At 33.4% G+C, this 11457-nt stretch overlaps 1 protein-coding gene across 4 annotated transcripts; it reads left to right on the top strand.

Annotated features, from left to right (window-relative positions):
• Window positions 1-731: 731 nt before the first annotated feature.
• On the top strand, window positions 732-10589 carry LOC148200737 (uncharacterized). 4 transcript variants are annotated; one of them, XM_088114466.1, is made up of 6 exons: window positions 732-938; window positions 1047-1146; window positions 8984-9035; window positions 9658-9739; window positions 9834-9968; window positions 10059-10589. In XM_088114466.1, exons 3-6 carry the CDS (start codon window positions 8992-8994, stop codon window positions 10419-10421), a joined length of 624 nt encoding a protein of 207 aa, XP_087970592.1. In that variant the 5' UTR covers window positions 732-938; window positions 1047-1146; window positions 8984-8991; the 3' UTR covers window positions 10422-10589. The 4 variants fall into 4 exon arrangements, 3 of the variants coding, with proteins under 3 accessions (XP_087970592.1, XP_087970594.1, XP_087970593.1); XM_088114468.1 differs by having other exon boundaries at window positions 8984-9739; XM_088114467.1 differs by lacking the exons at window positions 732-938; window positions 1047-1146 and adding an exon at window positions 3034-8881.
• The last annotated feature ends 868 nt before the right edge of the window (window positions 10590-11457 follow it).

Genomic DNA, 11457 nt, shown 5'->3' with positions numbered 1-11457 from the left:
AGTGGACCTAAACTTTTGACGAGTGAAATGACATTTTACTTAATTAATGAGAACACTTATGCTTGGTTAACTTTTCTAATTTTACGTCAAAGATAAAAAATCAAAACAATGAGAAAATTTATATTTAAAATATTCAAATTTTATACTAATTTATTTATAAAGAAAGTTTTTATATTAATTTGATTTGTTATCACGTCTCTATATTTTTTAGTTTAAATTTATAACATATAAAACATATGTTTCTAATAGATACATATTATATATAGTGATTTTATTATCGGTTGTGACAAATAAAAATTTACCTACTTGTGGATACATGATACATGTAGATATCAACCATCCATTTACTAGAATTAAATTATTAAAATAAATTTATTTAAAAAATATTAATAATAGAAGAATTATTGGGAGTTGAATGATGTTATAATTTTATATTTTTAATTATACTTATAAAATTATTTATTAAAGAAATTAATTTTATTTATATTTATATTACAACTTATTTAAGTTATTTTTTCAAATTAATTTTACTTATATTGATATTTTATTACATAATTTATTTAGATTATATTTTTAAGATAAAAAAAATTATTTCAGTTTATATTTTAAAATAATGTACAAATACTTTATTTAAAAAAGTTTGATAAATATCCACATCTATAAACAATTTGGGGATATGTTTCAAGTGTGAACCAGACGACCATTTTCTATCAGAAGAAGAACAAATGAGAGGACCTACACACATCACAACTAACCAAACCATATATATTCATCTTTATTTATTTATCGTAAAACAACACCAACACTCTCTTTCTTCTCCTAAAATCTGATTCACATCTTCAACTCTGTGTTAGAAAGAACCCCATACTCTTCAAACTACCAACTTTCATCCTCTGCAGAAATTCATTTTCTTAGATAAGCTCAGTGCAACACAATCTGTAAGTCTTCTTCTATTCACAGTATTTACTCAACACACTTTTTAGTTTGCACATCTCTCTTCCTTCCTTTTTCATTATTTAACTTCTTCAACTTTTCTTAATTACAAGGCTTTAAGAATTATTTCACCAAACTCTACAACATCTTCTTTCTCCAAAGAACCCTCTAAAAGACACAGATGCGAAGTCAGAACTGTCAAATTCATACAAGGTAAAACATTATCATATAAACCTCTCTCTCTATATATAAAGTCATGTATCTACAGCTTCAGTGACTGACTTGCAGTACAGTTTTTTCTTTCATATTTCTATTTTTTTATTATTTATGTTCATTATCCTTTACTTAGTTTAAATTATGGCTAATATTAAAATTATTTTTGTGAGCATCTTTCTTGTTTAAGAATAAATATTTGGAAGAATAGGAACAATAAAGGCATTGAATTTGTTTAAAATTGTTATATTTGTGTGCTTTTTTTATTTGTTTGTGATGCAGGTGACATCCTAAATATATAATAACAATAATCATATATTATATGCGTCAATATCCAAATAAAGAGAACAGCTAGAGTATGACTTGCAATTAAGTACGAAATTACAGTCATCCAAATAAGAAGACAGAATTTTAAACTTAAACAGTTTAGAGTATTCAACACTTCAAGCGTTCAAATAGGAAATTCCTAAGTAGACTGCATTGTAGCATTAGTGTCCTCCAGTTCTTGCTCCAAAGGTATCTCCTCAACAATTTCTGCTCTCATCGAAGTGGATGATCATCGCAAAGGAAAACATACAAAAGCAACACACAACAAAGAAGCAAGGGTGTCGCAACCGGAATCGCGACGGGACGACGACCCGAAAAAGATTGAAACGTTTGGTTTTGAAAAAAAAGAGATTGGAGTCGCCACCATAGTTTATTATGGAAAACTACGAAAAAACCATAAAATGATAAGGCAATGGTCTACGAAAATGAGATTCGAAGTTCGGGAGTCGGTTACATGTAGGGAAGGTATTAGCACCCTACAACACCTGCCCTAAGGCAATACCTTTAACTAAATATGCAAATATGATGTGGTTTTCAAAATGTTTAACTATCCCTTAAAATAAAACTATAAATAAACAAAATATATTTTTTTAGTTTTTTGTGCCCGACAAGGATTGACCTTGCTCCTACGTATTCTCATTCAGAATGATAAATGAGGGTTGCGTAGTTCTTTTTGAAACTGCTTGAAAATTTTGTTTGAGAAATTGTTTAGAAAATTATTATGGATAAATTTTGAAAAAAAAAAGTGTGTTTGAGGAATTGTTTGAGAAATTGTTTAGAAAATTTGTTTGAGAAATTGATTGTGGATAAATTTGGATTTTTGGGGAAATGAACCTGACAAGGACTAGCCTTGCTCCTACGTATCTCCACTTTTGATGGAGAATCAAGGATCACGTAGTTCTGACATTTTGTGAAGTGAACCTAGCAAGGACTAGCCTTGCTCCTACGTATCTCCACTTTTGATGAAGAATCAAGGATCACGTAGTTCTGGCTTTTGGGGAAGTGAACCTGACAAGGTCTAGCCTTGCTCCTACGTATCTCCACTTTTGATGGAGAATCAAGGATCACGTAGTTCTGGCTAGCAATATCGTTTGTTGTTTTGAAAGTATTGATGTTTTTAGTTTTTGACGATTTTATATTTTTTTGGTATTTTTATAAAAGACAGAGATAAGGTCTTTAGCACATGAACGATGCGAGCGATCACACATGTGCTTAATATTATTTTTTATTTTTATAATTTTATTTGAGAAAGAAGAAAAGGTTTTTAGCACAAGGACGATCCAAGCGCATTTCAAGTAGTTGTAATAAAACCTGACCAGTTGATCCTTTAGCTTTTCCGGAGATACGAACGTATTTTAGCAATTGTCGTTCTGTAAGACCATAATGAAAACGCAATTTTTGTTTTTCTTCTAAACGAATACGATATTGAGATTTTTTACTGAAGCGCGATTGATTTCTAAATTCGTTTTTGACTGTTGGCCTTTTACTAGTAAGTCCTGGTAAATATCCTAGACGACGTATTTTTTTGAAACGAGGTCCTCTGTAACGTGACATAAAAACTCCTTTTTTAAAATGAAAAATCTTATAAATAGAAATGAAAACTAAACGAAATGAAAAATATTATATAATTCTAAATGAAGCGAAATCTACTAAAGTTTTATAGTACAAAGAAGAATTAGATGAATTTTATCAATAACCTTTAAAATATTTTTTTTTGGATTTTGATGTAATATTTAGATTTTTTGCGTAATGAGCACTAGGCTGATGTGTATGATCGCACAAGCACTTACACGGTTTTTTTTTATTTTTTATTTTTTTTGCGTATTGAGCACTAGGCTGATGCGTACGATCGCACGAGTACTCATACGACTTTTTTGTTTATTTTATATTTTGGGTAATAAGTACTAGGCTGATGCGTACGATCGCACAAGTACTCATACCGATATTTATATCATTACATGTTTTTTAAAGTTTTATATTTTTTTTATTTTTTATTTTATTAAGAAAGAGAGGTGAGTTGAAATATCTATGACATGAAAATGTGGAAAAGCATAGGATAAAATTGTGGTAGAAAATAGGATAAATTTATAAACTAAAAAAATGATCAAGACGCATATAAATAGAATGAAAAGAAAAAGTGTACCTTGTTGAAGATTTGAAAGATAAAGCAAGACTTTGCTTGTAATAAGTTGTGAGGAGAGATAGATTGATGGTGAATAAGATGAATTTATAGTAGAAATGTGGTATGAAATTTACTATGTATAGAGGGATTAGAAAATAGTAAAATGTGAGAGAAAAATGAAGTAGAGTTTTGGGATGGAATGAAGAGGTTTTGAGAGAGAAGAGATGGATATTATGTAATTGTGTGTGTGAAGTGAAGGGAATGTAGGTATTTATAGAGTTAAGGATGAAGAAAGTTGATGAATAAAAATAATATAATAAGTTGGTGGAAAATTTAGATGAAATAAAATATAATTAAAAAAAGATGAATAGAAAATGTTAATGTGGAAAATATGTGAAAGAGATAATATAAAAAGTTGGTGGAGAAAGTAAGTGAAATAAAATATAGTAAATAGTAAAAGTTAATGTGGAAAATAAGTGAAAGAAATAATATAAAAAGTTGGTGAAAAATTTAGATGAAATAAAATATAATAAAAAAGATGAATAGAAAAAGTTAATGTGGAAAATAAGTGAAAGAAATAATATAAAAAGTTGGTGGAGAAATTAGGTGAAATAAAATATAGTGAATAGTAAAAGTTAATGTCGAAAATAAGTGAAAGAAATAATATAAAAAGTGGGTGGAAAAATAAGGTGGAGAAAAATGGATAATAAAAAATGTTGATGAGAAGATATAATTAAAAAATGTAAGTGGAATAATTAGAAAAGTTGATATATAAAATTAATATGGAAATGATGTGGAAAAAATAAATGAAAAAAGTAGATGATGTGGAATGAGATGTGGAGGGTGATGTGGATGGTGATGTGGAGAGTGGGGTGTGATAAGAGAAAAGGGGTGGTGAGGAAGTAAAAAAATAAGAGATTATTTTGGACCATTGGATTAAGTGTTTAAAAGAAAATTTGGGGGTGCAAAAAGTAAAATAAATAGTATTTTTCATTTTGGTTTTTTATGTTTTTTTTATTTATTTTTGTGATGAATTTTATTTACCCAGACGAAATTGGGTATTGACAAAGGGTGAGCTAGATAAACAAGCAATAATCATATAGTACAATCAATCGATGTCATCATGCTTAGTTGCATATAAAAGAACAATTAAAGCATACCCTTTGAACCATGACTCAACAACTCACACGACTCATCTGGATTGGTATAACTGTCGAACTATTGGTCATCTTTGCACTTGCGTAGTTCAGCTGGCACTCCCCAACACTATGCAAGGTAAATCCCCCCATATGTCTATGTCTAAACTCTAAGACTATAGACGAGGACCTCCCTCTACTCTCACCACTTACACTGCTCTCCTCTATTAGAGCATGAACAGTGCTTCGAGTGTAGGGATAGACATACCAGTTCAAAGCTCCATACAGTTATACAGAGCAGCAACAACACCCCACACATCACTTTCAATCATCTCACCCTGAGATGTCCAGTTCACACTCAATTTCATCATTTCAATTTGAAGTCACATGATTTCGAGCCACACAATTCAAATATATGGACATACATACATCCTGGCAATCAAACAACATCAAACAGCTCAAGCAGATGTGGAAAAATATGAAACTCACTGAACCAGGTCTCACAATGCACCAAGATGCAAGGCAAGACAGCAAAAATTCGCATAGCACACCACCCTTGGTGCGCTGAGCGAATTTTCCTGACAAGGGGAGTGTTTTTCAGCTAAAATTCACATAGCGCACCCCCTTGATGTGCCGGGCGAATTTTCCTGACAAGAGGACAGCTAAAATTCGCATAGCGCACCTTAATTTGCATAGCGAATTAAGTCGCAGCATACATTAGACTTCAAACCTCTCGTATATCGCACCCAGGTCGCTATGCGAGAACCCAGACAGAGACCAACATCCCCAAAGCTTTCGCTATGCACCTCACTCGCTCTTCGAATTAAATGGGCAATGATCCCAAACCACCACCAGTCACATAGCGACAGGATTCGCCATGGCGAGTCCATAAACAGTGAGCATCACCCTCTGGTAATTCGATAGGGCACCAACTCGCACAGCGAATTACCAAGACAGTGAGCACCCTCTACAGGGTCTCGCTATGCGAGACAATTCGCATAGCGACACTGCATAATCTGCAGAACGTGAATTCTGCAGAATGTGAATTCTGCAGAACGTGAATTCTGCAGAACGTGAATTCTGCAGAATCACACACTCACACTAATCCTTACCATTTTCAGTTATTTTCCCCAACTTCTAACCCTCTTAATTCTTGTATCACACCTAATTAAACTAGTCTAGATGATTATAAACGTTCTTAGCATGATTCTAAAGTGATTACTACCAAGTTTTCAACTTAAATTTCCAAGTTCATTAACCCAAGGACCCAATTTTGATTCTACCATTTTAAACATGACTTTACTCAGTTTTATGACCCTAATCTGTTCTAATTGACTCATACAAGCTAGTCACACTGTCCAATTGCACTCAAGACCACCTATGCTCAAACTCCCTACCTCAGTTCCTCTCAAAGGACCAAAAACAACACTCTCTTAACCTTTTACTCATCTAACATGACTAACATAGGATTTCCACCTCAACCACATCTCCCTAACCCAATTGGTCATCGGAGAAGAATCAGATGTTTGAACGCATCAGTCTCACCTTCGACGTCAACACATATGACTAGTCACAACTGACTGGACCAGGTCAGGGCTGCTTTATGATCAGGGATGTGCCAACTCAGGTTTTTAATATTCTTCTATCCTACCAATAAAGTGCTCTCAACAAGTCATAATTGATCTCTCCAAATTGTTTCAACACTGTAAACTCACCCTAGACCTCTGTTACTCAAAATCACTATGTCACTTCCCTTGAATTGACCTGGACTACTACCAATTTACTCAGAACAGTGCATACTTACCTTACCTTCCATCTAACCCTCCTTTGACAGAACCGAAACCTTAAACTTATCACATTTGAAATATTGCTCAGTCCAACCAAAACCACAATCACCAATTCACATCATAACAACTTACAACAAATACATTTTTACATGCACAATTTCCAGCATCACAACACCAGCCAATTTATACTCAACAAGTAAATCAACAGAAACATAACAGTTTAATTCAACACACCAATTCAGGATTCAACATGCATATATCTCATAAATTAATATCAAACAAAATAACTAGTTCCCCTTACCTTGAAGTTGAGCAGCACAACCCACTAGAACGCTCTAACAGTGCCTCACAGTAAGGACCTAAACAGTGCCCTACAACCACCAAAAATGTGATAGAAATCGCTCTTAGAGCTGGGATGGATAGGGAAAACAAAAGGACAAGCTACCAGCTGCATGCAACTAGTAAATTAGTATGCCCTAGGTTCCAAAAACAGTGGAGGAGAGGGGAAAACGAATTACCAGTCGGAATGAAGAAAACGTTTGGTAGAAATGAAGCTCTCTATGTCGCGGATGCTTGGGTCACACAAAAATCAAATTCCTACGGTTCTTTGAGCTGGAAATCTAGAGAGAAGGCAGAGAGAGTTTAGGGCATGAGAGTTTTAGAGAGAAGGAGAAATGAAGTTCAGGGGAAGAGAATGGGTTCTGAAAAGCCCTCCTAAAGTCAAATTGACCTTAGTTTGATGGGTCTGGCTGCTCCACCTAAGACCCAAAGGCCCTTTGTTAAATTTACATGCCCTTACAAGACCTCCTTTGAACTCTCAAATATGAATATGTTGTTGAAATCATAAATAAATTATTTAAATTTTATATGTAGAAAAACACATTATGATAAAAGAAAATTTAAACATACAACTATTAATAAAAAAAAAAGTAAGTAAAAAGACTTCATGAATTCACACAACATCATTGACTTTAGACATCCACCAACCCAACCCCACAATTATTTCAATTATTATTTTCTTTGCTCTAAGAGACATTGGCCCAACACTACCACAATTCATCAACACTTATTCAGTGTTTTTATTTTTATTTTTATTTTTATTTTTATAAAAGGATTAGAATTTTTTAAAATTTTCTTTCGGGATATTACATTTCTGGGTATATGATCTAATATGAAATCTTACATTTCTGGTATATGATCTAATATGAAATGAAGCACCAGAGAAAACCCAATTAAGGTTATGACAAGGTAACAAGTACTTTTAATTTTTTATTAATATTAATATTTTTATTTATTATAATAAAATAAATAATTAATATAATACTATAAAAATTAAAAATTAAATTTTCAATCTTAGATGCAACAAATTGTTTACTTCGATTTATTCATATTATACAATTGATCTGGTTTACAAATCATAATTCATAAAAGTTATTAGTCTTTGTTTGTAACGATCATTTAGCACAGGTAACTAAAATCATTGTTTTACAACTTAAAATAATATTTTTTAATTATATTTATTGAATTTTCAATTAAAATAATAATATATATTATTGTATCATTAAAAAATTATATAAAGAATGTAATTATTTTTAAAGGATATAAAAGTTTTAATGTTTGGCATGATATTAATAAAAGAAAGTGATGGAAATGTAGAGAGTTATTTATATATGGGAAATGATACTTGAACAATCGACAACATCTTGACACGGAACAGGTGTCAAAATGTTAGTGGTCCACATGGAAAATGGTTTGAGAATTTTTAATGACGTGGAAAGAGAGTTTGCAGAGAGGTTTGAAATTTCGGGGTTTGCATTTCCAGATTTCACATTTTGAATTTGGGACATTGGTAGAGAGAGAATAAAAGATTGAGAGAGAGCGGGAACCCTAGAGTGAGAGTGCGTCTTCTTCCGACCAGCCACGAGTGCCGCCGGAGTTCGTGTTCTTCCACCCAGCCAACCAGTTCCGATTGAGGGTCGTCGTAGCTCCAGGTTTGGCAGACGAAACGAAGACGGCATCGTCTTTTCTCCGACCCAGCCAACTAAGGGCGCGTTTTGTGTCTCGATTCCTCCCACCCGCTTCCTTCCCTGTGCTGGACCCTTGCAGTGGCCGCCGGAGTGCCGCCGGAGCATCGTCGTCACCGGAGTGTCGCCTGAACGGAAGGAATCATGAACGGTAGATAGAGTCCCTCTTCTTCCCTCCGACCTAGGCAGACATTGTGGTTTTTTGAGGTAGTAGCGTGTTACCACTTGGTTCCTTCCCTTGACCAGCGCGGTGCCTTGTCCGTCAGAGTTCCGGGTGTGGAACTATTGTCCGAACCCGTGACCGACGGAGTGTCGAGCGTGACAATCCTTTGTGCGTAGGTGTGTTTTATTTGATTTGTAATTTTTTAGGCCCGATTTTGGTAACGTTATTTTGATGGTTGTGGTTGATATATTGTCTATGGTTGTTTTGTGTTGGTGTAGTGTGATGGATGAACTTGGTTAACAAAGTAAAGGTCGAGATACAAGGAAGAAGGTATGTAGGATTGTATTTGATTTGCATACATTTATTGTTTGACTGTATTAAAATAGTAAGCATGACTTCGTATGCAGTTAGTGTTTAGACACTACTACAAAACCAAGATGATAGGTCTTTTGAACGAACGGTTGAGTTTTGAGCAGAAGGGTTACATTGAGAATACTGTTTTTGGTTGGCTGTTATACTTGCCAGGTTGTATTAAGATAGGTAGGAATTTGTTATCTAAGTTATGTGGTCAATGGGTAGATAACATGAGTGGGTTTTATTTTGGTGACAAAGTTATTAAGTTTACTAAATTTGATGTGTGTTTGTCGTTAGGGTTGCCTATTGTTGGTGAAGTGATAGATTTAAATAAAGTTGGGCATCGTAGTGTTTGTAGGGAGTACTTCCCTGAGGGGAAAGTAGATGTGAGCATGGTATATGACTTTTTGTTAGAGGAACATGAAAATTTTCCAATAGAACATTTTTGCAGCTTGTATATATTGGTAGGGATATTAGAGTTCTTGCTTCCCAATCGAAGCGGAGTAGTATTTCCAATTCTTTTTGACATTGTTTAGGAGTTGGGGTGTGTGGGTAAGTACAATTGGGGCAGTTTAGTTTTTCAGTACTTTGTTAAAAGTGTGTGTAGTGCTTCAACAACAATGAAGAATGAAACAAGCAAAAGTCATATTCATGTTCAAGGATGTGCTTACCTGTTGCAGGTACATGTTTGTTATGTAATTTTTAATCAAAGACAATGATTTGTTATTGTTTTCATCATTTTTATTGTCAATGTTGATGGATTAAAATTTGCAGGTATGGCTTTGTCACCATTTTGTGACATCGAAGTCCATTTATAGTACACGGGTAACAAAATTCCCAAGGTTGTTGAACTGGATTGATATCAATATTGGGGATAAGTTTATCAAAACTGCTTTGGAAAAGGGATCGGTGAGTAGTTGTTGATTATATGAATGTGTTGGTGCAAAGTAATTTATGATTTGTGTTTTTATGAAATAAAATTTGTTAATGATATTACAGGTTGTTATTGATGTTGGTGTGTCCAAAGAGGAGCTTTGTTATGGTATGGTGAAAGACGCTTGTGAGAAATTTGGTATTTCATTTAACAAGCAAAATAGAGGATATAAGGAAAAATTAATTTTTGTTGTACAAGAACAAACACAGATTATTGCGGACATGGAAAGTAGTATTAACGATTTAAGAAAGTTGGTTGAAGCAAAAAATGAAGATAAGGGTGAAGATTTTGTGGAAGAACCATTGTGGGGAAGTGAAGATCGTTGTCAAAGTACACCGGTTCAATATGAGCAGCAAACCCCGGTGTTTGAAGGTGGTTTTGAAATGCAACAAAGCACAATGTATGATTGTATGAAAGCACAACCCTGAATACGGCTTAAGAGTGTCGTAAAAAGAAGTCCTTATACTGCAGATGGTAGAAGAAAACAATGAGTACTTCAATAAGTTGAATTACATTAGGAATTTAAGTGTTAGATAATGTTATGATGTTTGGAATCTTGTTCAAAAACTTGGTTGAATTTTGAAAACATTGGAATCCTTTTTTGAATTGTCATGATTTATTTTTGTTGTCTGTACTGGTTTATGACAGAACCAAGGAGGAACATAACTGGTACCATAGGCAAAATACAGGTGCAGGAACAGAACTGGTACCATAGGCAAAACAACAAATTGGGTAAAACGTTTTGCACATGAAAGTCAATTAAGTACAACAAATTGAATTTCAACTGCGAAATATATTTCTCAACAATGTCTGAAATCAAATGTGATGTGCAACCAATACATAAATATGAAATGTAACAACAAGTGTTCTTTCATCAATATTTCCCAACATTCTACAAAATGCCTAAATCTTGCAACACTTGATTCCTCCGCACGTTGTCCACATCCAAAATCCATTGACAAACATATTGTTCCCTAACTTGTTGTAGTTCTTACTGCAAAGACAATAATGCACAACACATGAATCAAATGCAACATTTGTATGAAAGATCCAGAACATATAAATTTGTACAGCTTATAGTTTTGTAAGTGGGCATTGTGTTTCTTTTGTATTTCTCAATGTCATCCCACAACTCCATAATTTTCAAAACAATTACTCCACAATCAAATCTACAACAAAACAAGTCCAACAACACAAGTATGATATTTAACATATCAATGATACAATAAAATATTATATTTACAAAAATCAACATTACAAACATACTTGTTTGGTTGGATTGGAGTATACAAAAATCAACATTACAAACATACTGGAAAACAACATACTCCCTTTATAAATTTGTAATTACAAAGTAAACATCAATTACTACACATACAATGACATTGTCAATCTTTTGTCGTTCTTTTCTTTTGTGCCCAAAAGAGTCCAGTGCAAACATTTGCAGTGATGGAATCTTCACAG

The sequence above is a fragment of the Vigna umbellata genome, chromosome 4 (assembly GCF_029865625.1).
Source record: "Vigna umbellata cultivar VRB3 chromosome 4, Vumbellata_1.0, whole genome shotgun sequence".
Lineage (NCBI taxonomy): Eukaryota > Viridiplantae > Streptophyta > Magnoliopsida > Fabales > Fabaceae > Vigna > Vigna umbellata.
This window is presented reverse-complemented; position numbering and strand designations above follow the sequence as displayed.